The 26998-nt window shown below is 47.8% G+C and overlaps 1 protein-coding gene across 1 annotated transcript in view; it reads left to right on the forward strand.

Moving 5' to 3' along the window:
- Window positions 1-26998, forward strand: part of LOC147902304 (RNA helicase family protein) — a 236498-nt gene that overhangs the window by 39932 nt on the left and 169568 nt on the right. Inside the window, exons 13-15 of the mRNA XM_087373377.1 lie at window positions 17892-17978; window positions 18082-18182; window positions 18419-18476. Of these exons, the coding sequence (XP_087229503.1) occupies window positions 17892-17978; window positions 18082-18182; window positions 18419-18476 (246 nt within the window). The remainder of the gene's footprint in view (window positions 1-17891; window positions 17979-18081; window positions 18183-18418; window positions 18477-26998) is intronic.

Raw genomic sequence — 26998 nt, forward strand, 5'->3', positions numbered from 1 at the left:
TAGGATGAAAGAAAGAAAGTTATTGTTCGAAAGGCCGATGGGTCTATCTGTGAGAAACCAAATACAAACAAGCTGAAAGGGTGGAGCTACTAAGTGAGCCAACACCCATACTACATGCTACATGTTACATAGTCATAAGAACCTCAAGATAAAGCCTAAACATGATGTTTGTGTCAATGTGGCCGTCCTCATTGCCACTATCATCATAGGTCATCAGAGTATAACGGAGAATCCAACGTAAGATCATGAAGGACCCAGTGCCCAATGAGACAGTGGTAGCATAAAGTCAGATATAGAGTGCTGTCGACTATCTGTGGGCGCTACGCGGCATGGTCTCCTGGCAAAAGCACCAGTGCTACGGTGACCCCAGACGGTCGTAGCCCCATCCTGAACAAGGAGGGAATGTTTCCAATTGTAATTTGTGTGTCCATCCTTTGTTGGGTATGACGTGTCACACTGGATCTGGGTCCCGGATGTGTCGTAGGTCTGCATGGTGATAACCTGCACGGTTTGGCTGGAAAAACTCTGTGATATGCTCTGAGACGAGTCTTCCAGTGCATCTCATCCCTGTCTTTGTGATTTGAGTAGGCGCTTTCGATGTCTAACTGCATCATGGATGAAGGCGGCCAAACATCTCTGGTCTAGAAGGCGAGGAAGTGAGAAAGTAGCCTGAAGTTGGCTCTGAAGAGGCAATAAAACCGACCTAGGATCTCGTAGTATAGTGGACACTTGAAGAGAGAGAGAGAGAGAGAGAGAGTTTATTAAAGTCTTCGGGAGACCGTGAAGGTCTATGAGACTAAAGATAACTGATACAATGAGCATAACGGTGGCGGTCTCAAAACGGGCCAGCCAACCATTTCTACAAAAAAGAGGTTATGAAGGACGGTGTGTCTAGTCCTGATACAAAAATATGTGTCTACCTCCAGATGATACAAAAAAGAAGGGGGGGGCACCAAAAATGGGGCAGAGGGAGGAGATACAATATATATGTGTAGGTGGTGATTGTCAAAGACCAATCATAGAGGGGCGTCAAATGGGAGGCCGGAAAAAACTATGCGATAGATGATTGGCCTCTGATGTCATGCGGCCTAGTCGAGCTCGGTCGTCGGGGGCGGCGGGTGCCCTGTGGATGAGGGCAACGGTAACCCCGGTGGGGCGGGCAGAGAGCAGAGACGAGATGTCATGGACCCGGATGTGTGAGTCTGTCCGCTGGCGCAGCTGTTGTGGCTCTGGCTCTCGCTCATGTCCGCGTCGTCGGCTAGACTGAGGAGAGGTATTCTGTAACTGGAAGAAATCAGTGATGGGCCGCTGGGTGTCCTCACGCTGTGTGTGCTGCGCGTGTCGCCGTGCTCGGAGAGAGGTATCTCGATGGCGAGTCATCTCATGTAAGAAAGCGGCTAGGCATCGCTGATCCGGGAACTGCAGCATGTGTGGGAGGGGGCCGAATCCGTCGCGGAAGAGGCAGTGGTACCGGCCTCGAATGGCATAATAGATAGGACATCTGAAAGCAAAGTGCTCCTCCGACTCGATCTCCTGCAAGTCGCAAAGTGGGCAAAGGCAAAGAGAGATTTTATTAGAGTCTGAGAAAGAAATTTTATTAGAGTCTTTGGAAGACCCCGATGGGTCTATGAGACTGAAAGAAAACCTGATACAAACCATAGTAAGGGGAGCTACTAAACGAGCATCATCAACCGTGTTTAGTCCTAAGTCTGATCATACATAGTCAAATACATCTGGGTGTGACAATGAAAAGGAAAAAGACTGGAGCGGAGTGGAATTCTCCGTATGTCATGTCGCCCTGGCTGGCGCGTAGCCGGTGATGGGACGTTGGCGTCTGTCAAGGGGTGCCGTGTGTCTCGGTCTCTTGGAGAAGGCTCGACGCAAGACCAGAGCCACCGTGACTCTCGTGGGACGTGTCCCGGGTCTATGAGAGTTTATTAAAGTCTTCGAAAGACCGATGGGTCTATGAGACTGTGAAAAACGTGATACAATGAGCTGTGGTAGTGGAGCTACTAAACGAGCATCCACACCAATGCAAAATGCAAAAAATGCAGAATGGTAGTACTAAATCCTAAGTACAACATAGTCATATCTCGACTGTATATATCAATCAATCTTAGCATCATCGTCGACATCATCATAACCATCATCATCATCATCAGTAGCAGCAAGACATCAGGATGGATGAGGCTGTGGAGGTGGAGGCATGAGGTCAGCAATAGAGCGCTGTCGCCCCCCCCAAGGGTGCAGTCTTGGTACGTCTCCTGGTCATAGCTCTGCGTCTAACTAGGGCCATTGTGACCCCCGTCGGTCGGGCTCTGACCCTAAACAAGGAGGGGATGTCTCCAAGTATGATCTGTGAGTTAACCCTCTGTCTGAGTTATCGGGTCACAGGCTTCGAGTCACAATCACGTCGAGGTCTCGCCTCATGGGGGTCTATGTGATCTGGCTGAAAGAACTCCGTGATAGAGCTCTGAGAGGTATCAGTTGGTGGAGAAGTCTGCTCCTGTCTTCGTGCTCGGAGTATCCTATCTCGGTGTCTAAGCACCTCATGAATGAAACCGGCCAAGCATCGTTGGTTTGGGTAGGAGAGGAAACGGGCCAAATCCCCATAACTATCTCTGAAGAGGTAGTAGAAATGCCCACAGATCTCATAGTAAACAAGGCATCTGAATATGAAATGCTCCTTTGTCTCAACCTCTTGCATGTCACACAGTGTGCATATGCACCTCTCCTTGGGTAACCGCTCTGCTTTGCCGCTCTCGATACAAAGTCTGTGAGATGAGATCCGGAACTGCTCAAGAGAGATCCTCAGCGAGTGGGGTAGGTGAATTGCGTGTATCCTGGTGGATCAATGAAACCCTCCGCTCTGATATGTAAGAAGTGATCTTTGTAGAAGCCTAGCTTCAATGGAAGATCACTTGGACCCAACCAAGTCCGAAATGTGTGTAGCTGGAGTAGATCCTCACGAATAACCTAGTTGACCTTGTGTGATAGGAGGGGAGAGAAAGGAGCATCCATGCTGTACTGGAAAGGAGGTAGTTTCTCCATGTGGAGCCCTAGTCCTGCAAACCATCTCTCTGTGCGTGCATACCAACACCTCTGGTCTCCCCCTGATGCAAGTGCCATAGAAGAGGACAGTGCTAGCCATGGTATCTTGCTACGCCCGGATGTGCAATCCCCATACTCCCTGACTCGGTATAGATACGTAATGACCTGAAATGCAGCATCTAGCTGTAATGGGGGTGACCCAAATTCCGCCCGGATGATAACATGAGAACCTGTAGCCGCTCCACCCTAGCCCAATCTGTATTCGATAAGTCTGGCCCCTAGCATTGACTGCCATACATCCCTGTTGGGCGGACCAAGGAGTCACCTTTGGTCCGTGGATCTTGAAAGTGAGAGCGGAAGCATTGCCTCTCTAGTCTAGCCAATGAAGCATATCCTCTGCTCAGGTGTGCATGCATCGCGGGTCTCATAGTGAAGATAAGTCCGGAATAGACGACCGCTAGATAGGTGTATGATGAAACTACCTCAGCAGGGGACCCATTAAATCTAAAATGCTCATCGCGCATGACGACTCGAGATGTATTGAAGATCATAACCTTGGTTTTTACCCAAGTTGACCTGCAAATCATGAGACTCACAAAAGGATTGTAGTGCGTCAAGGTGTCTTTGGAGCCCCTTTGCTGAGGAAGACAAGAGAGCCACACCATCTGTGTAAAGCAATATCCGGATTAGCGTGCCCACGAGAGAGCAACCTACCCCACCTTGTGCCTGCATCATTGTCTTGAGCTCGTCGATGTAGAGGCCAAACAAGGTAGGTGATCATGGGCACCCTTGTTTGACCCCGATAGTGCTCATGATCTCGTCTGTCCATCCAGATCCTATCCAGACTCTACTTGAAACATAAAGTGCCATGACAGCCCAAATGATCTCCTGGTTGTTAGAAAGGACCCAACAGAGGGTACACACAGCGGAAGACGTATAGTAATGCCCAGGAGCTCACACAGTGGTGTGGGGTGTGGAATCACAAACTTCTTTACTTAATGTGCATCACATAGATGTGCAGACTCATCAATAGACAATGAACCAGCCAGATAGAGAAACCACCAAAATATATTTTCGTCCAAAACTATGGACACAATACAAAAGATATAGATCAAGAGTCCCACCAATGGTGTGGTCCTCTGATCTTACCACAAGGTCCTTCTCCTGTCAGCAGTTATCTCTAGACTCGAGCCCGCATGCTCCACCTGGAGCTTATGTGGACACTCCGTCCTTTGACCTCAGCTCCTTGCTGCCCTAGAAGACAGCCAAAGTCTCAGCCTCACACTTGAGCTAAGTCTGCGGCAACACTAGTACTCCTTCAGCTTCTGGATGTAGGTCCCAAGGGTGGTGCTCTGCTGCTCCTTTCTGCTCTGCTGGAAGCTGCACTGCTGAATGAATTATGCCCCTCCAAAGGGCTCTTTATATAGGCATCTAGGGCCCCTTTTAGTAGCCGACAGGCCTGCCCTAACATGGCCGACCAGTTTGCCATAGAACCGACCCCACAGGCCCCTATTTATTGGGATGTGGGCACTTCTCTAGTGCTGTGTGCTCCCTGCCTTTAAGTGGGGGCCCAGCACCCCTTGCTTTGTGTGCCAGCCCCCTCCCACTCCCCTCTATGCATGGGGCTGTGGGCTGGCCTATGTGGCTGATCAGTTTCCTGGCCCTATGTAGGGGCAGGGTGCTGCCCACTGCAGCCCCTCCCTTCCCTGCAACACTTGTGCTGCTGCCAGGCCCTCTTGCAGGTCCTTTAACCTGCTCATAGCCTTTCTCATCCTAGGCGCTTCTGCTGCTCCAGACCTGCCCTCTTGCAGCCCGCTCCATCACTTGGATGCCCCGCCATCTGCACTGTAATTCGCGCCATCTGTTGCAGCCTTCTTCTCTTGTGAGGTGCTGCCCATGTGGCAGCCCCCTCTCTCTCTCTTTTTCTTTTGGGGCACATCCTGCCCAAGGTCTCCCTCCCCCACACTCTCCTCATATGGGGGCTTACAGATGGGGAGGTGACCTTTCCAACACCCCCTCTCACGACACATCTCGGGCCATTGCCAACACGTCGATGGAAGATGCTCCAGTAACTCCCTGGTTGTAGTCATCTGGAACTTTTTGATGTCGAAATCTTTTCCTGTCTTTTCATCCAGTGGCTCTTGCTCCACCAGGTCCGGTTCCACTTCTGCACACCATCCTGGTACATAGGTCCATCTTTGGTAGCACCTCTTGGCACCACCTCCTTCAGTCACGTCCCGCCTTTGAACTCGAGCAATCCAGCCGTCACGATCTTCCAGTTGTCCCCCTCATAATGAGTGAACAACCTGGAGTCTTCCAAGCACCATTCTCTTAGGGTCTGTTTCAACCCGTCCTTCCTTTGGCAAGGTCTGCAACAAAAGTACATCTCTGCACAACCTGGACCGCGAACTTTAAACGCACCTGACTGAACCTGAGTCACCCTACTTCTCGCAAGGGCACAATCCTCCAGTCGTGGAAGTCAATTCCCAAGAGCTTCTGAATCAGGGTCGTCCTTCAGCAAGGTCCCTGCCTTCAGGCTCCCACACCTGTGAGCCTCCTACTTGGGCTCTGATACCATGTTAGAAAGGACCCAACAGAGGGTACACACAGCGGAAGACTTATAGTAATGCCCAGGAGCTCACACAGTGTGGTGTGGGGTGTGGAATCACAAACTTCTTTACTTAATGTGCATCACATAGATGTGCAGACTCATCAATAGACAATGAACCAGCTAGATAGAGAAACCACCAAAATATATTTCCGTCCAAAACTATGGACACAATACAAAAGATATAGATCTAGAGTCCCACCAATGGTGTGGTCCTCTGATCTTACCACAAGGTCCTTCTCCTATCAGCCAGTTATCTCTAGACTCGAGCCCGCGTGCTCCACCTCGAGCTTATGTGGACTCTCCGTCCTTTGACCTCAGCTCCTTGCTGCCCTAGAAGACAGCCAAAGTCTCAGCCTCACACTTGAGCTAAGTCTGCAGCAACACTAGTACTCCTTCAGCTTCTGGATGTAGGCCCCAAGGGTGGTGCTCTGCTGCTCCTTTCTGCTCTGCTGGAAGCTGCGCTGCTGAATGAATTATGCCCCTCCAAAGGGCTCTTTATATAGGCATCTAGGGCCCCTTTCAGTAGCCGACTGGCTTGCCCTAACATGGCTGACCAGTCTGCCATAGAACCGACCCCATAGGCCCCTATTTATTGGGCTGTGGGCACTTCTCTAGTGCTGTGTGCTCCCTGCCTTTAAGTGGGGGCCCAGCCCCCCTTGCTTTGTGTGCCAGCCCCCTCCCACTCCCGTCTATGCATGGGGCTGTGGGATGGCCTATGTGGCTGATCAGTTTCCTGGCCCTATATAAGGGCAGGGTGCTGCCCACTGCAGCCCCTCCCTTCCCTGCAACACTTGTGCTGCTGCCATGCCCTCTTGCAGGCCCTTTAACCTGCTCATAGCCTTTCTCGTCCTAGGCGCTTGTGCTGCTCCAGATCTGCCCTCTTGCAGGCCCGCTTCATCACTTGGATGCCCCGCCGTCTGCACTGTAATTCGCGCCATCTGTTGCAGCCTTCTTCTCTTGTGAGGTGCTGCCCATGTGGCAGCCCCCTCTCCCTCTCTTTATCTTTTGGGGCACATCCTGCCCAAGGTCTCCCTCCCCCACGCTCTCCTCATATGGGGGCTTATAGATGGGGACGTGACCTTTCCAACACTGGTCATAACCCAAATCTTATAGGCGACATATGAGGCGGGCTCTCGGAACAGTGTCAAACGCCTTGCGGAAATCCACAAAGCAACAGTAAACCCTCTGCTTCCGTGCCCTCGCCTCCTCGATGATGCATCTGAGCGCGAGAATATGGTCCATGGTCCCATGATCCCATCTGAAACCAGCCTGTCCCGTTGCTCTGAGTCCTCGACACTCTGCAAATCTGCTGACCTCAGAATCAAGTACTGATGCATAAATCTTGGACATGACATGTCCAATCATAATGGTCCTGTAGTTCTCCGGGTTCATGGGATCCCCTGCCTTGTGGATGGGTGAGATAGTGTTGATGGTCTAGGTGCGTGGAAACCCCAAGCAAACATCTTCATTAAATAGCTTGGCTAAGATCGGGGCTAGGAGGTTAATCCCATATGCAATGAACTTAGTGCATAGTCCCTCATGATCCTTTGCTCGGCCATTATGAAGTTTCAGTACGGCATCCTTTACTCCCCTCTAGTGAAGAGGGTGCAGGATGTGGGGCGTGGCATATCTGATAAGTTAGGGGCTGGCTGATTTGGGATATCATAGAGCTTGTGTGCATAATCAAACCATACTTGAGTGTCAGTGAGTGGTGGGGGGGACCGTCCCTCTAGAAATCTCTGCCAGAAGTCCTTAGAGTTGTTATTGAACAGAATGTTCAGTAGCTGCTCCTTGTTCCGGCGCACGAAGTCAAGTTTCTTCTTGCGTACTAGACGACGGTACTCGTGTAGCGTCTCTGGTTCGCTCGGAAGGCTGTTTTTTGTTTCGAATCTGAGCTGACAGCGTAAAGCCTTACACTCATCATTATACCAGCTATTACAGGGTATGGTCCTAGGTGGTGGTGGACGGGTGGTGTGGGGGAAGGCGTGAAGAGCGGCCTCGTGAAGTGAGCGAGTGACTAGGGTAGCATGATCCTTTAAAAGGGATATAAAGTCAATGTATGCGAGAAGTATGTACAGACGGCCAGAGTAAGTAGGTGAGTGATCGCGATCAAAGCGTATATCATGGTAGGTGGAGTAAGAACTCAACGGGGTACAAAGTGCTGTGCGGCGGGGGGTAGAAATGCTAAAGAAAAGATATGTATGATCAGCCCCTGGAGGGAGAGGTGCTACGACAAAGTCAGTGATGCAAGATGTGAAGGCAGGGGATCCCATGATGTAGTCCAGAACGAAAGCAAGTGAAGCCACTTGAAGCGGGTCATCTATCAAGACCATTATAGATGATGAGATCATGCTTTCTGCTGAGGTCTAATAGGGCCTGCCCATAGATGTGAGCGGTGCTCAGCTGAAACTCGTAGCATACCTGCCTCCTTAAGGTCAATGTCTGGCAATAGAGTGGAATCATTTTTGAAGTCAAGGAGTGGTGCTTGACGAGCGCCTGTCCTCTCGTTGAAGTCCCCAACTAGGAGGACTTCCCCGTGGCTAGAGAAGTCAACAACGGACTAATAAAGAGCAGCAAATGGTGATGTCTGATCCTCCCCTCGAATATCTCTGGCAAAGCGGGAGGTCTCGGGGGGAAAGTAGCAAACTGCAATAAACAAATCCCAGCTATCCATGTGTCGAATCCGGATCCAGAGAAACCTGGAGTGTGGATCTCTCTGCTCCACTGAGATGGTTCCCAAAAGTGTGGATCTGTAAAGGACCGCAACTCCTCCTGACCCTCGAACCCTTGTATCCCTCGTCTCATCTCTGTAGGCAGACTCCGATGTATATCCACTGACTATTAGTAGTGGGCGCTCTGTGCTTTGATGTGTCTCTATGTAAAAGACTATGTCGTGACCTGTATAGGATTCCGAGAAGTTCCCTGGTTTTGACCATAAGGTACCATTACAGTTCCAGATGGTACAAGATAGGGTCTCGGATGTCTGGGTCTCATAGACCCCGCCTCCCTATGTGGGAGGAGAGGTGGGTGTCCGACGGGGGCCGGTAAGGAGTCGTCCATCTCGTACTACTGCCCACTTCCCCTCCTTGCGGGCTTGATGCCGCTGCTGCACCTGTAGGCTATCTCATGGGCTATCCATAGATGCCACTTATACCTTGGTATGAGCCTTGTACGCCTAGTTATAGTCAGTTAAGACTATTGGTACAGTTAGTTTATGTACCATCTAGGTCAGTTAGGACACTTAGTCCAGTTAGGGCAGTTAGCCCTAGGGTTTTGCTATGTTGGCTCTCCCTTGAGCCTCCACACTTCAGTTTTGCAGCAATCTATTACAGCACTCGTTTTTCTGCATTGTGCTTCCATTTTTGAGCTTCCATTGCTTCGAACACCCAACAGTGGTATCAGAGCCGGTTGGGAATCCATTCCCTCAACCATTGACAGCTTTCCCAAGCTGTTTGGCAGCCTCTGGAGCCCTCATTCTTGCTGGTCTTGCTGGTTTTCACACTCCCACAAGTGTTTGGGACCTTTTCGAGCAATTCTGTTGCGAAAGATCTCATTCTGACGCGAGAAGATCGCATTTTGGAGCAACTACCGCGAAGGAGATGCATTTTCGAGCAAATCTGAGCAATTTCTGCAGCCAAAACCTAACTGAACGGACCTGTCAGAAAATCGGTACAGCTGTACGGACACTGTCAGAAATCGCATTATAAAATTCCGTACAATTGCGTCAAAAAAATCCGTACGACTGTGCCGAAAATCCGTACATTACGTTAGTAAGTATTTACTGCAGTACAGGAGCTCGGGATGCGTGCCAGTCATTTTTAAATGAGGAGAATCACTTTCCAGGACGTGAATCCACCTGCATATGTTGATACACAGCAAGCTGTCCATGCACCAAATGTGCAAGAAATGGTACCACCAAGTACTCCCACAGGTATACAATCAAGGGTAGATGATGGATCATCTATTGGTGGAAATGATGAGCCAAATGTGGCTGATATGCAGGTGGGACAGCAAGCTGAAATGCCCTTAAGAAGATCATCTAGAGTGTCTAGACCGCTTGATAGGTTTGTTCTAGGGGTAGACTATTTGATGGTCACTGATTGCGGGGAGCCTTCTTACTATAGAGAGGCTATGATGCGCGAGGATCAACGCAAGTGGGAGTATGCTATGCAATCAGAGATGAGTTCACTTGTGAAGAATAAGACTTGGGACTTGGTTTCTTTGCCACATGGAAAGAAAGCATTGCCATGTAAATGGGTCTACAAGATAAAGGTCACAAGTGATGATGTGCCTAGGTACAAGGCCCGTTTGGTCGCTAAAGGGTTCAAGCAAGAGAAGGGTGTGGACTTTGATGAGATATTCTCTCTGATTGTGAAGATGACCACACTTAGATGCATGCTTGGACTAGTGGCAGCAGAGGATATGGAGCTTATGTAGATGGATGTCAAGACAGCTTTTTTGCATGGGGATCTGCATGAGGAAATTTACATGGTGCAGCCGGAAGGCTTTGAAGAAAAGGGCAAAGAGCATTTAGTTTGGAAGCTGAAGAAGAGTCTCTATGGTTTTAAGCAAGCGCCTAGAGAATGGTATCAGAAGTTTGATGCTTTCATTCAGTCCCAGGGTTTTAGAAGGAGTGAAATTGATCACTGCCTCTACACTAAAAGGGCTAAGGATAATAGCTTGATACTCTTGGCACTATATGTGGATGATATGCTATTGGCTAGCAAGAATACTTATGAGCTAGATGCATTAAAGGCCAAGTTGCATGAGGCCTTTGATATGAAGGATTTGGGACTTGCAGGTCATATTCTTGGTATGCGCATCACGCGTGATCGGAGTAGGAAACCTCACATTTCGGAGCTGCCTCGAGTAACGTGCCAGTATTTTGGAGCTTCCTCGAGCTGCGTGCCAGCGTTTGGAGCCATTTGGAGCTGCTGAATTGATCCGGAGACCTCTCTTTGAGGCTTTTCCTCCTCATTTGGCATCCCTTTGCCTTGGGCTGCGAGCTTCTCTCCGTTGGATCTCTTTCAATCCATTTCTACGTGCTCTCCTCCTCATGGGAGCACTTCTTTTGCTGTAATTCTCATTTCCAGCCCTCCTCTGCTCGCATTCAAAGCCTTTCATTGCTGTCCTTTTGGGCTACGTCATTGGGTAATCCGTTGTTGCATTGGTTTTTTCCAATTTTTGCTTCGTTTGCATTTTGGGAAGGCCTCGTGTTGCCTTTGGGGATTTTTCTTGCAACAAGTACACCTTGGGACAGCAGAGTCTTTTGCAGACATAAGCTTTGAAGCTTGGGCAGATTTTTGACACTTGATTCTGAGAGGTTGCCTTTCTCTCATTTGCTTTGCCAGTTGGTGCATTTGCCTTGTATTTCAGCACCATGTTTGGTGGCAAAGATGATTTGTTTGGGCTGATTGGGGCCGATGACAAGCTTGATGGCACCAATTACCCCATGTGGTCATACATGATGGGACATGTTTTGGTTGCCAAGAATCTATGGCATATTGTTTTAGGTTCTGAGGCTAGGCCTACACGCACTGTTACTGGTGCTACAAGGTGCTATGCCTCCTTCACAGGAGCAAATTCAGTGGGATGGTCGTGATGCCAAAGCACATGCCTTGATTCCTCTTTCAGTGAAACGGGTTATTATCCCTCATATTCGGTCTTGTAAGACAGCTGAGCAAGCATGGGATCAGCTTGCATCTTTGTATTAGGTGTGGAATGAGGCGAGGGTTGCCTATCTCCGCAGGCAGTTGAAAGATTTAAAGCTTGATGAGGGTGGTAACATAAATGCCTATCTCACTAATGTGAAGGATTTGAAAGAGCAGTTGGCTAACATTGATGAGATTATGCCTGATTCTCAGTTGGTTTCTAATACCCTTGATGGGTTGCCTGATTCATATCAAGGCTTTGCTACTACATTGCGGTTGGTTGCAGGGGGTGATGCCAATCATTTCTCATTTGACCAGCTTGTTGCTCTTCTTCTTCAGAAGGAGCAAAGTCGTGTGAATCACAATGTGGTTTACAAGATTAAACGGAAAGCTGATGGTTCAATGGACCGTTACAAAGCCCGTCTTGTTGCTAAGGGCTATGCTCAACAGCATGGCATTGACTTTGAGGAGACTTTTGCTCCCACTTCTAGGATCACTACCATTCGCATTGTTATTGCCTTTGCTGCCCACTTTCATTGGCAGATACATCAGCTTGATATTAAGACAGCTTTCCTTCATGGGCATTTGCAGGAAGAGGTCTATGTTTCCCAATCTCCTGGCTTTGAGGTTGAAGGTTTTGAAAGCAATGTATGCCACTTGAAAAAGGCCCTCTATGGATTGAAGCAGGCACCTCGGGCTTGGTAATCGAGAATTCATTATCATTTGCTCACACTTGGCTTTCAGAACAGCCCTACAAAGGCTACCCTTTACATCCGCAAGCATGGGACAGATTTACTGATTTTAGTCCTTTATGTGGATGACATGCTTGTAACTGGGACACATGCTCAGCAAATTGCAGATTTTAAAATTGATTTGCAGCAGACATTTGCTATGTCTGATCTTGGTCTTCTGCACTACTATTTGGGAATTCAATTTGCTAGCAGTGAGGGGGGCATTTTGATGTCACAATCCAAGTACATTGGACACTGAGGATGGCAGCAGTACATGTGATGTCACTCTCTATTAGCAACCAGTTGGTTGTTTGATTTACCTATGCCATATGAGACCTGATCTACAGTATGCTCTCTCACAGTTGAGCAGATATATGCACAGCCCATCTATGCACCATTGGCATGCCGTGAAGTGTGTTTTCAGATATCTTAAAGGCACTTAGCATTTAGGCCTTCTTTATGGGGCTGATACTTCACTTGTCATGCATGGGTTCACTGATAGTGATTGGGCTGGTTATTCTGACACTCGTGTGTCACATAGTGGCAACTGTTTTATGCTTGGTACTTCATGTGTTTCTTGGTTCAGCAAGAAGCAGAGTACAGTTGCTACTTCTAGCTATGAAGCTGAGTACAGAGCGGCTTTTACAGCTATAGTGGAGTTGGCTTCGGAAGCTACTTGCAGATCTTTGTGCATGTCAGACTTCTCCTACCGTCATCTTCATTGATAGTCAGAGTGCTTTGGCTGTTCCACGGAATCCAGTTTTCCATGCTCGCCGAAAGCACATTGAGGTTCACTATCACTATGTCAGAGAAAGAAAGAAAGAAAGTTTATTAAAGTCTTCGGAAGACCGATGGGTCTATGAGACTGTGAAAATCTTGATACAACAAGTTGTGGTAGTGGAGCTACTAAACGAGCGTCCATACCAATGCAAAATGCAAAAATGCAGAATGGCAGTACCAAGTCCTACAACATAGTCATGTCGATGGTCGACTATATATCAATCTCAACATCATCATCAATATCATCATCATCATCAGCAGCAGCAAGATATCAAGATGGATGAGGCAGTGGAGGCATGAAGTCGGCAATAGAGTGCTGTCAGCCACTTAGAGGTGAGGTCTTGGTACGTCTCCTAGTCGTACCTCTGCATCTGACAAGGGCTACTGTGACCCCCGTTGGTTGGGCTCCTACTCTAAACAAGGAGGGGATGTCCCCAAGTGTGATCTGTGTGTCGACCCCTGTCTGAGCTGTCGGGTCACATGCTCCGGGTCACGATCATGTCGAGGCCTCATCTCGTGGGGGGTCCATGTGATCTAGCTGAAAGAATTCCGTGATAGAGCTCTGAGAGGGATCAGCCGAGGAAGAAGTCTGCTCCTGTCTCCGTGCTCGGAGTATCCTCTCACGGTATCTAAGTGCCTCATGAATGAAACCTGCCAAACACCAGTGGTCTAGGTAGGAGAGGAAACATGTTAAGATCCCATAACTATCCTTGAAGAGGCAGTGGAAACACCCTCGGATCTCATAGTACACAGGACACCTGAAGATGAAATGCTCCTCTTTCTCAACCTCCTGCATGTCACAAAGTGTGCATATGCGCCTCTCCCTGGGTAGTCGCTCTGCTCTGCCGCTCTTGATGCGAAGTCTATGTGAAGAGACCTGGAACTGCGGAAGAGAGATCCTCAGTGAGTGGGGTAGGTGAATCTGTGTGTATCCTGGTGGGTCAATGAAACCCTCCGCTGTGATATGTAAGAAGTGATCTCTGTAGGAGCTAAGCTTCACTGGGAGTTCACTCGGTCCCAACGAGGTCCGAAATGTGTGTAGCTGTAGTAGATCCTCATGGATAACCTGGTTGACCTCGTGTGATAAGAGGGGAGAAAACGGAGCATCCATGCTATACTGGAAGGGAGGTAGTCTATCCATGTGGAGCTCCAATTGCTCAAACCATCTCTCTGTATGAGCATACCAGCACCTTTGGTCTCCTCCTGCTACAAGTGCCATGGAAGAGGATAGAGCTATCCATGGTAGCCTGCTATGCCCCGAGGTATAATCCCCATATTCCCTAACTCGGTACAAATACGTGATGATCTGAAATGCAGCATCTAGCTGTAAAGGGAGTGACCCAAACTCAGCCTGAATGATCTGGTGAGGAACGGATGACTTACCATGAATCATCTGTGATAACATGAGAATCTATAGCCGCTCCACACGGGCCCACTCTGTATCCAACAAGTCTGGCCCCCAACAAGGGCAACAAGGGCTGCCGTACATCCCCCCTGGGCGAACCAAGGAGTCAAAAAGCAATCCCTTGGTACGTGGATCCTAAATGTGCGAGTGGAAGCACTGCCTCTCTAGTCTGGCCAATGAAGCATACCCTCTACTCACTAGGTGATATTGAGTTGTCTTATGTTCCCACTGAAGACAACTTGGCAGATCTTTTTACGAAGGCTCTACCTCGACCTAAGTTTGAGGCTTTTCGGCAAGCTTTAAACTTAGTACCTTTTGTAACTTGATCTTTTGTACTCTGTACAGTCATAGGTTGCTATATCCTACAAGACGAACGTGTGTAACCATGATACTAGCTATTTAGGTATCTTGAGCCATGTCCAGGACACTTCAGCCCATACCATGGAGGGGGGTTTGTAGGCTATCTCATGGGCTATTCATAGATGCCACTTATACCTTGGTATGAGCCTTGTAGGCCAAGTTATAGTCAGTTAGGACTATTGGTACTATTAGTTTATGTACCATCTAGGTCAATTAGGACACTTAGTCCAGTGAGGGTAGTTAGCCCTAGGGTTTTGTTATGTTGGCTCTCCCTTGAGCGTCCACACTTCAGTTTTGCAGCAATCTATTACAGCATCTCGTTTTTCTCCATTGTGCTTCAATTTTTGAGCTTCCATTGCTTTCAACACCCAACATCAACAGAAAACGCCTCTCCTCAACCTGTAGTGGAATGAGGTCCTCATCCATGGAGATCGCTGGCTGGTCTCGTAAGGCTGATCTACAAGGTAAAGCCGAAAGTCATGCCTAGGCGTCATGGAACCGTATGATAAGGGGCTGCTCTCGATTGGGGTCCCTCGCTTTTTCTTGGAGCAGTAATGGACGCAACTTCTCAAAAGTCAGAGGTTTGGCCCTCTATCCTGTTGTCACAGTTGTAACGAAGCTTTTGAAACTCCGTGGTAGCCTCCTAAGTACCATCAAGGCTAATTGGTCGGAGTCTACCTTCTGACCAACTGATGCTAGTTGATTCCTCACCACCTTGATCTTCGTCAAGAGATCATGTACCGAATCTCCCTCATCCATATCCATATTGTATAGTTGATGTTGAAGTGTCAAGATCCGGGATGTATCATCTGTCTCATACAAATCCTTCAGAATACCCCACCCCTCTACTGCCGTGTCAGTCATCTAGATGTGAGGAATTACAGAGTCTGCCATAGTCCCTATGATAAATGCCACGGTGTGGGCATCTCTATCCTCCCATGGTTCGAGTTCCTTTCCATCTACTGGTATAAGTATCCTCCCCTTTTTACCCGTCATATCCTCCGGATTTGTCTCCGCTCCCGTTGTCAGCTTCCATAGTTTTCGAGCCACTAAATGACTCTCTTCACCTTGCAGATAGGATAGTTAGTCCCATCCAAAATTAGGGATGGTGAAAGAAGGAACTCGACGGGAAGAGGAGGAAGGGAGAGAAGGGGCTGAAGAGGCTTCAGCTTCTGAAATCGACATCTTTGCTACTAAACCACATAGCAAAATCGAAAAGCGAATTCAACTGTTTGTAGACTAGAACTCTGTACACAACTGACTGAACCTGAGTCACCCTCCTTCTCGCAAGGGCACAATCCTCCAGTCGTGGAAGTCGAGTTCCTAGAGCTTCTAAATCAGGGTCGTCCTTCAGCAAGGTCCCCTTGCCTTCAAGCTCCCACACTTGTGAGCCTCCTACTTGGCCTTTGATGCCATGTTAGAAACCAACCAACAGAGGTACGCACAGTGGAAGACTGATAGAATAGCCCAGGAGCTCACATAGTGTGTGTGGTGAGTGGAATCACAAACTTCTTAACTTCATGTGCTTCAAATAGATGTGCAGACTAGTAAGTAGATAATGATCCAGCCAAATATAGAAACAACCAAAACAATCTATTTTTGTCTAAAGCTATGGACACAATACAAAAGATAGATCTAGAGTCCCACCAGGATGTGGTTCTCTGATCTTACCATAAGGTACTTCTATCTGCCGGATATCTCTAGATCACTGATCCCGTGTGCTCCACCTCGAGTGTATGTAGACTCTCCATCCAAAGACCTCAGCAACTTGCTGCTCTAGAAGACAGCCTAGGCTCCAGCCCTCGATGAGCTCAGTCTGCAGCAACCTCTGGGTTTCCTCTGCCTCCTAGATGTAGGCCTGAGGGTGAGTCCTCTGCTGCTCCTGCTGCTCCCAAAACTGCTGGCTGCTGGATACAAAATGACCTGCCAAGGGGCCCTTTTATAGGACCCAAGAGGCCCCCAAAAATACAGACTGGCAGCCCCTTCTTGGCTTGTCCCCAACGGACCCCACCAACTCCTCTTTTATGGGGCTGTGTGCTGGCTGACTGGGTTGGCCAGCCGACTAGCCTGTTAGCCGGCAGGGTGCTGCTCTCTTGCAGCGCCATGTATCTGCCTCTGTCCCAGATCTGATCCAGCCCTGCAGGCCATGCTCCAACCTCCATACAGGTCCGTATACCGGGATGCTGTCACTGTCAGCTCATCGCTTTTTTCTTGGGTCCCTGCTGCTGCCCTCTGCTCCGCCTTAAGCTCTTGCAGATCCTGCCTAACAGCCAGGTCTCTTCTCATGATGCCCTAGGTCTCCCTCCCCCATGCTCTCCTCATTTGGGGGCTTGTAGATGGGGAGGTGACCTTTCCAACAAGGCCCTCAACCAAGAAGAGGGTACCTATTGTGCTGACGGGGAAGTGGGCTGCTTGGAAGGAGGGCCAGGATCCGAAGGGGCAGGCGCCTCCTGGTCAGCGAGAGAAGGAGCTGAAGGAATGCTATCTCTGGCCGCAACCAAAACAGGGTGAGAGAGAGAGTCAAGAACATAAGAAAGGGCCTCCTGGTCTATAGAAACTAGTGGAGGTAGGGCAACTCTATCACAACCCAACGAGGCTCAGAAGGTGCTGGGCGTGTAAGAGGTGCCGAAGGAACACTCTATTAAGAAGGAGCAATACAAGAGGGCTTCTTGGGCCTTTTTTTCTTCCTTGGGCAATCTCTAGCAAAGTGCCTAAACATCCGCAAATCTGTCAGCAACGATGACCCTAACTTCGGGGACTCCATCAGAATCTGATTGTAGGGAGATTGGGGATCTTTGTGACCAAACCAAAGGAATCTCCGATCGTGGTGAGGAGTCGCTGATAGACCTGAGGCAGACCTGGGAAGGGAGGGGCGGGCGGCAAGTGAGGGGAGGATAGGGGCAGCAGCGAGGGGAGGGAGGCGGAAGGGAAGGTAAGGGGGTGAGGCAGTAGCTTGGAGGGAGGGGGGTGGGAGAGAGAGGCGGAAGGGTGAGTGGCAGGGAACGAGGAGGGAGGGGGGGGGCAGAGTAGGGAGGGAGGGGTGGGGGAGGGCAGGTGGAAGGGGGAGGGAGGGGCAGGGCAGAGCAGTGGAAGGGGGGGCAGCAGCAGGGGGAGGAGAGGCAGCTAGAGGTAGGGGGGCAAGGGGAAGAGGGGTGACATGGAGGAGCTGCAGCTCCAGCTGAGGAGAAAGCTATGAATATTTTGATATCGGCTGTATGGAAAACATAAATTGAAATATAAGGGCAAGTGCAGGACTCATGCAATCTGAGAAGATGACAATTGTTGAGAGGTGCTTTTCTCAGGTACCTCAATTTATTATGGAAGAAATGATAAATGACAACTATGGGGCATTATGCAGTATTGTTTGCACTCAACCTAGACGACTGGCTGTATGTATACTTCTTGTACACAACTTTTTGTAGTATCGCCATTTCTTAGCAAAGGTTTCTTTATGATTTAATAAAAGTAATTATGGTGCTTATTGATCTTCAGGCTATCTCTGTTGCTGAGCGAGTTGCAGCAGAGCAGTGTGATGGGGCTGCTGGAAGCAATGGATCATTAGTTGGATATCAAGTGCGCCTTGATAGTGCTTGGTATATAACATTACCTTTAAGGAACTTCACAGTTTTGTAACTCATAAAAATATGAGGCTGGCCTACACTGAGTTTACCTTCAATTGCTGTCTGACGTCTCTTTAGCCAGGATTCAAAATTGTGTAGAGATAATTTGAAAGCTAACAAAATATTTGCTCTTTAGGCTGATGTAGTGTGACAAATAGCTTGTTATGGCAGGCCTTGATACAGCTGTTGATGTATCTTTGTTCCTGCAGGAACTCTGGAACAAAGCTATTATTTTGTACAACAGGCATCCTTTTGCGAAGGCTTGCTGTAAGATGCACCCTTGGAATCAAAGAAAAAGAGAGTTCAGAAAGAGAGGAAAAGGAATAATTTTAGATATGGAGTTGGTGTCGTTTTAGTCATTTCCATGATTTGTGTTTTTATGAAGCTATTTGTCTTCCTTCAGTTCCAATAGATTGGTCAGATTCCAATGTCTTGTGATCAATCTTGACGCACTTCATGAAATGCCCATACCTTGATCCGAGTCCCTATGCAATATTACCCCCTCATTTTCCCTTTTCTGTAATGATAACTTTTCCATCCTTTAAGTATGCCCTTTCACTCTCTTTTTTGCAGTTTTGATTATCTCCATCTCATAGAGATTTTGAGAGTATTGACTTCTCATGAGGTCTTCATTTATCTAGATAGGGTGCCTTTTGAGATGGTGCTCGCGGTTAAGTACTTTGAGCCTGGATTTGGAATGTCATAATCAGATGCCTTGGTCTGTCTCCTTTCCTTTTAAACCTGAAGGCAGCTTGCCATTGTATTGCAGAGATGTGCATTGTTTTCTATAAAACATTGCTGAGGATTGCTGTCACGTCTTCCTCGCTTCTTCCGCTCTCACTATTCTAAGATTCAGGGCAAGCTCTTTCTGTTCTTTCTGTTCTCTCAGGGACTTATGTTATCTCATCCATTTCGTTGTTCACCAGGTCAGCTAGTGGTGTATTGGATCTACTCGATGCTTCCTTGTTCTGGCTTGCTGTCCATTTTGTGCATTTTCTGTTTCATTTTGCTGATCTTTGCACAGCCTGCCTTGACTTTGCTTTTGACTGCAATTAGATTCTGGGAGAGCTCCTTCAAGTTTTCCTGAGTTTCTGTGTGAGCAGCATGTTTTCTTGCAGTGCTTTTTGCATTGCCTCCTACATTTGTCCCTTCTTGGATCTGTAGTAAAGGGGGTATGGGGACATGGAGCCCTTTACTTTCAGTAATTTTTGCATTGCCTCGTACATTGTCCCTTTCTGGATTGGTACTAAAGGGGGTAACATGGAGCCCTTTACTTTTAGTGGGATGGGTCTTCGTGGAATAGACATGGCAGTGCGTCAAGTCCATGAGGTACAAGCACTTTGAGCAATTGTGGGAGTAGCAATAACATCCTGTGGCGGTGGAAGACAGCGGTAGAGCAGCGAGGCAGACAGTAACAGCAGTGTTTGGAGTGGCAACTGCAGCAGGAGTAGGTGGTCTGAAACCAGAACTTGATTTCAGTTGAGCTAGTTGGATTGGTGCTGGAATTGTCTGAAATCGTGTGGAAGGTTCGCGTTTGTGCTAGGTCTGATCAAATGAGGGACTCTGGGTTACTAACCTGAGGGATTCTTGGGATCCCCAATCTGGATGTGGATCTGGGATCCGGAGGTGAGGGTCCAGATTGTTGCAGAGTGCATTCTGGATGTGGATCCAGGTTTTGAGTGTGTGGGTCCGGGTTGTTGCAGAGTCCAGTTCCCAGGTTAGAGATGCCGGGATAGAGATGGTTGCATGGGGTCCAGTATCTGGTGGTTTGTTTCGGTATCGAGGTCCGCGGGAGGCCTCACGGGCCTATGGGACAAGGTACAAAGTACACCAAAAAAGTGGGAAAACTCACACAAGCCTCAATGGACGGGAGCAAAGAGTGCGCTAGGACCCTTGTTGAGTACTATGCTATTCTAAAGAGTATTGTCAAAGAAGCTTGATCCGCATATCTTTTTTTGAAAAAAAGTGATATATTCCATTCAAAACGAATCATACAACAGGTGGGAGAGAAAGTACTCTATCCCTAGCCTCAACAATATGGCAAAAAAGCCATGGTGGTGGTCTAAAATGCCACGACATCCCAAAAGGGGTCAAATGAAAAAATAATGAGCAGTCCCATGTCCTCATGAAGGATAAAAGTCTCCCACGAGCTGCCAAAGAGGTGCCTCTACACCGCTCCCACTGACTCCTGAGAGTGAAGATAATCTCCGCCCAAATGGAAGCGAGAGTGTCAGCCTCCGTGCGTAAATGGCCCCCAAGGACAAAAGAACATTGCGAACACCATATCCGCCATAGGGTAATGCTGGAAATCACCTCCCAGGCTGACCTTGTAGGTGAAGTAGGCATGGAATCCTGAGCTGGTACAAGTACCAAAAGTAAATCCTGGGGCTCCATGATGCTGACCTCTGTGGGACCCCGTCTCTGGCGACGTTGCATGAAGAAACCGTGGTCTCCTGGCTCTGACTCAAAGAGAGCAAAGGCTCCAGATCCTCTCCCCCAAAGGGCAGCGCCCCATGTCATCAGAAAGGACTCGGATGTAACATATGAGAACAACCTGAAGATACCTGTCCATACCACTTTAGAGCTGGGGCAGCTCTATAAACAATGCTTACTAGATTCCTCTGCAAGCTGACAACGCATACACAAGGAGGGTCTACCCATCTGCTGAAGCCAAGTACCCACAGGTATACCGCTATGTATAGTGAGCCAAAGAAAGTAGGAGACTTTCTTGGCTCTACTGATGCCCCAAAAGTGAGTCTAGTAGCTCAGCAAGAGCTTTGCAGTAAGTCCCTGTGCGTGCCAATGCTGTGAGGCAGATGATAGGTGATGAGAGTCTCTCTGCTGAAGCTTGTAACCTGCCCTCGTCGAGTACTGGCAAAAGGAAAGAGGACGAACGCCTGCCACCGGAGCAGGCCACGCCCACTCACTTGGGTCCCAGTTGAGCTCCGCAAGAGGTCGACCTTGAAAAATCCAAAGTCTCCATGTGGGATCCTCTGCAATGGTCAACCTAGAAGGATGTGTGGCCCATTCCTTACCCAGCCAACCAATGACCCTGACTCTCTGCTAAAGGAGCTCCTACCTCCTCTGGTGAGTAGTTCAAGTACTCCTCTACCTCCCACTTCCTGAACCAATTTCTCAGATCTAGTGCCCATCGAGATGCCAAAATCTTGCTCTTGTTTGTCTTTTGGGGCTTTTGACTTTCTCCCCATGCCCTCTTTGGCAGCCTTTCAGCATCCATGCCTTTGACCTTTGTAATGTATCTGAGTACCTTCTTTAAAGCATGTAACTCTATGAATAAGCTTCCTGTGTCTAGAAGTAGCAGAGAGTAGGATGTAGTAGCCTTGATGCCAAGGTGTCTCCTAATAAAAGATTTCTGCATTTTTTCCAAATCATTCCATTTTGAGGATGATATACTCCCACCCCACACCTCTACTCCATAGAGCACTATTGGTATCACATACGCCCCAAAAATCATGTTTCGTACATGCCATTTTCTTAAATTGGTATTACTGCAGTCATTTTCAAATTGGTAATACTTTCCCCATCGTGCATCAAGTCTCCATTGCACACAGCTGCTCCATTTATTATTGGCTGGAATTTTAATGCCTAGGTATTATAATGAGTGCACTGTATCAACTGGTTGACCCATGTATGAGATTGAGGGGGGCTTGCTTGGCTGTATAGTTTTGACTGTCATGAGTTTAGTTTTGGTAACATTAACAGCCAGCCCACTTTCCGAATAGAATATGCCGAGTATATCCATCATTTGTTGCATCGTGCTCTCACTATCAGTGAAAACAACCACATCATTTGCATAAAGAAGCAACCAAATCCCAAAACATGCTAGGTTAAGACTGGACAATTCTCTTTTACATGCTTCTTTGTTCAAGTCTATCAATGCACAAACCAAACAAGGTGGGTGAGAGCGGGCATCCTTGTTTGACCCCATATTACTGTAGAATTCTTGTGACATCCTTTGTCATAAAGTCTAAAGACAGTGAACCTTATCTCCTCGGGCACTTCTATGCATTGCATTCTCTCCCATAGCACGTCTCAAAACTCGGAGGGTGACTAGGTGATCCACCATTGCCCTCTTCTTTTCCTTTTCTGCCCAAATACTCAACTTTGCCTCTACTATTGTACTATATAGCTTGGCTAGAGTGGGAACATACCATAATGGTTCTTTAGTTTGATAATTGATTGCGGTCACCCCCCTTGTAAATTGGTTTGATCCAGTTCTCTTGCCATTCTATCGGGAAGCCATATACCAATGCTTGGTTTAATGCCATTAGTATTTGCCTTTGCGTGTGTTGGTTGGTCCACTTAATAAGTTCTGCCGTGAGATGTAGAGTGTCTGCCGCCTTCCCATTTGCCATTTTCTTTAGGCCATCTTGTACATCCTCCAATGAGAAAAAGCCTTGAGTGTTGCCAAAGAGAGACATGCTCACCATGGGCCGAGCCTTAGGATGGGTGTAGAGCTGTTGAGCATACTAAAACATCTCTTTTTCTGTAAAATCTCGCATGATGTCATTTGGCTTTTGTTTAACTCCTCTCCATGCTCTTCTAGGTTGTTTGACAAAGTCAATTGCATCTGTCCATTCCTTTTTCTCAATATACAAACGCCTCTTTTTGCGTATGAGAGCATGTAACTGTTTCTCAGCTGCTCTTCTCTCATCTCCCATTGGAATCCCCTTCAGTGCATTCCTAGCTGCCTTGCACTCAGCATCAAACCAGTCATTACAGGGTAGCCCTTTCTTACGCTCTTTACTGTTCTTTTTGTACCCCAAAACTGACTTGGCTGTGGTGAGAATAGCATTCTTCAGTTCTGCCCACCCAAAATTCTGTTTTCCCAGCAGGCATGCCTCTAAACTTCCAGCATACTCCATCTTTTTCGCCTCATTTATTCTATATCCACACTCAGCTGCTGTATGCTGCTCAAAAATTGCTGTGGCCAACAATATATTAAGCTCTACATAGAGTGGTTTGTGATCTGAGTCAGGAGACTTCGGGCCAAGTGAGAAATTGTGGACAAGATTACAAGCTTCCACATGAATCAATGCATAGTCAATTACACTAGCCCCCCCGCTGGCAGGGAAACAAGTAGGGGAATTGGATTTTGGGAAAAGGGCTGTCCCATTTACCACCACCATGTGCATCCCATTCATCAAGTGCTCCAATGCTGTGCCACGTGCGTTCACCACTTTATCCTCCGAGCATCTACACCAACCAGGGTCAATGTCTATCTCCTGGTCCTTTATATATTCTTGCTGTGTGGGATATTGAAATTGTGAGTCTCCTATGCGTGCATTTAAGTCACCAATAAGCATAACATTTCCTTGTTTGCTGAACAGGGCAATATCTAAGCATAGGTCTCCAAATGGTTGGGATGGATCAACCTCATGTCTCTGGTAGAAGGGGGATTCTCTATGAGGGATGTAGCATCCTGCAATATACAATGGCGGATGGCTTGCGTTTACCATGATCCATATGAAGCGTTTGTGGATGTCATCTTTGACTATGGAGATCCTGTCATGTAAATGCTCTTTGTATATGCATGCTACCCCTCCTTGCCCTCGTATACCTACTTGCTTTTGCCAGATGGAGTGCACCAAATAACTATCGATTTTAGGAATCCTGCATATATCCCTTTCCCAAGTCTTTGCAAGAAAAATAATGTCTGCATCATGTAGCACTTCGTTCAATCCAGCCCCCTTATACCAAGGAAAGCCTCTACAATTCCAAAACATGATCTTCAGCTTCTTCTGATGGGTCTCATAGGCCTCGTGTTCCTATAAAGCCTGTTCAGCTCCTTGCTTTTTTTTTTTTGACTCGAGGCTCATACATACGTCTCCTTTCTTCTTGCTGCTTGGGGGTGCGGTCTTCTGTCACGTAGAAAGGTGTTCCCTTTAGATAAATCCTGCTGCTGTCCAAGATGATTTCCCTCTCGCGTGTGTCAAGCATTGTGCAAACAATTGCCCGATGGCTTGAATTTTCATCCCTCTTTCTTCCTACTCGGTGTGCCCCAAAGACCACAACGTCTTGCATGGCAAAATGCTCAGCAAAAAAGTCCCCAACATCCTTTGCAAGTGAGAGGGGTGTTTTCTTTTCTTTTTCAGGTAGGCCCCGTATGACGATATTCTGTGCTCTTTTTTCTCTCTTTGTACTCATTGGCATTCATCCCTTCTGATTTTTTTCCCTTGTCTAAATGTGCATCTGTCTGTATGTGCCCATTTATCACCTTACTTGCCCATGTCCCTAAGGTGCCTATTTCTTGCTTGCATTCTAATTGAGGCTGCTGTGCCATATTTGCTCTCATATTTTCCAAGGTCTGTTCTAGCTCAGCAACTTTCTCCTCTTGGATGACAGTCTTTTGCTCCAAAATGTCTATGGAGCTTTCATACATGGCTACCCTTTGCTCCAAATCTGCATTCTTGTATTCTAGATGTTGGCATTTCAGTGAGAGCTGATGTATCTCTTGTTGTTGACGATCCATTGTACTTTGTAAAGCTGTTAAAAATGCCCAGATTCCAGCTTCATGAGAGAAGGTGTTTGTTGCATCACCTTGGGCTGACATGAGTGGGGCTGTTAGAATGTTCCCTTGTGCAGGAATGAATGGGGCTGCCTGTCCATCTAAAATAATGGTGGGTGGCTGAGACATTTCTGTCACTTGCAAAGCACTTGTTCTAGTTGGTGTCAGAGAGAGAGTTTTTTATACTTGTACTACCTCCAGAGCTCTTTGCCATGGGAGTGGAGTGTGCTGCTAAGCCACTTCTGTTGATTCTTTTGTTGAGGCTAGTGGAAGCCATGTTTAATCGTGTGGCGCATCAAGAAACTGACGATTGGCGACACACGCGATAAAAAACAGGTGTAACAGGTATAGAAGTACCAGGGGCGATTAGATGGCGCAAGAGGATCCTGACGGTCAATCGCATTGGGGTTTTACCTCCCTTTTGGAGCTGATGGTGGCCTTAGATTGGTGATCCGAGTTGAGGAAAGGCTTTGAACTTCAATCGCGATCGCTGCGCGCGGCAGATAACAGCAGGACAGATACCACAAACATGTATGGAGAGAGAGAGAGAGAAAGAAAGAAAGAAAGAAATTTTATTAAAGGTCCACGGAAGGCCATACATGGCCTATGGGACACAAAATCATCCGAAAGGAAAATACATCATCAACGATGCGCCAACTAGGTGGCCTCATCGTAATACAGCTAAGATGCCAAAAATGGCTACAAAATCCTAGATACAAAATGAAATGAAATAGAGTATCAAAAATGCCTAGATACAAAATGTAAAATATGAAATATGAGGAACATCGTCTTCCCTAACGGGTCTGTGATCCAAAGAAATGATGGAAGTCATGGCCATCGACCATGCCTCCTGCCATGAGTGTGAAGATCTGGGCAAGTGTCAAGTGGGCTGCTGGCGGTGCCAAGTCTCCATGGAGCAATCTCCTTTGAAAATTTGCCATCATCCTCCGTCGTCTAGAAATAAAGCGACGGGTACGGCCTCTGTGTAAGATCATCCTGCGGTGCTGCCGGATCATGTCATATGTACATCCTCGGGGTGGAACCATCGGTGCTCTCTGGCAAGATGGGCTATCTTTGTGCTCATGGTCCTGCGCCTCGTCTTGCTCCTCATGAATAACCAGGTCTCTGGCAGGGATGCGACGGTGCTCTCTGAGGAATCTCTCTCTGTATCTGGTGATCTCCCTGATGAACAACGCTAAGCAATACTGATCCTCATACTCCATAATCCGAGAGAGAGGTCCAAATCCGTGCCCAAATAAACAGTGAAATCTGCCACGGATCTCATAATATAAAGGGCATCTGCAAACAAAGTGCTCCTCAGTCTCCACCTCCCCCATAGTGCAACAAGGGCATATCCTAGTCTCTCGCCTGGGTCTATGTCCGGTAGCTGTACGATGCATCCTGCCGGCCTCAACGTCTAATCTGTGGGAAGATACCCTGAGCTGGCCCAAGGCAATCCTGAGTGAGTGCGACATATGAACGCCGATATATCCTGGGGATATGATGAAGCCATCCTCTGAAATCCTGAGAAAATGGTCACGATATGTGGCCATCTTCGTAGGAAGCTCCGTGGGATGAACCCAAGTGCGAAACGTGTGTAGTTGCAACAAATCTGCCCTGATAACTTGACTGAGCTCATGTCGAGTGAGAGGGAGGCGAGGGGCATCTATGCTGTATCGAAATGGTGGCAGCCTATCCATATCCAAGCCCAACGAGGTGAGCCATGTGGAGAGTGTGTGGTACCAACAAAAAGTATGACCTCTCTCCGCTAACATCTGAGAGAGAGAGAGAGAGAGAGAGAGAGAGAGAGAGAGAGAGAGAGAGAGAGAGTTTTTATTAAAGTCTTCGGGAGACCGTGAAGGTCTATGAGACTAGAGATAACTGATACAATGAGCATAACGGTGGCGATCTCAAAACGGGCCAGCCAACCGTTTCTACAAAAAGAGGTTATGAAGGACGGTGCGTCTAGTCCTGATACAAAAAATATGTGTCTACCTCCAGATGGTACGAAAAAGAAGGGGGGGGCACCAAAAATGGGGCAGAGGGTGGAGATACAGTATACATGTGCACACAGAGAGAGAGAGAGAGAGAGAGAGAGAGAGAGAGAGAGAGAGAGAGAAATTTTGTTAGAGTCTTCGGAAGACCGATGGGTCTATGAGACTGAAAGAAAACCTTATACAAATCACAGTAAGGGTGGAACTACTGAAATGAGCATCATCACCCGTGCTGAATCCTAAGTCTGATCATACATAATCAAATA

The sequence above is a fragment of the Dipteris shenzhenensis genome, chromosome 4 (genome assembly GCF_047967505.1).
Source record: "Dipteris shenzhenensis isolate YYH24624 ecotype China chromosome 4, Dip_SZ_1.0, whole genome shotgun sequence".
NCBI classification, from domain to species: Eukaryota; Viridiplantae; Streptophyta; class Polypodiopsida; order Gleicheniales; family Dipteridaceae; genus Dipteris; species Dipteris shenzhenensis.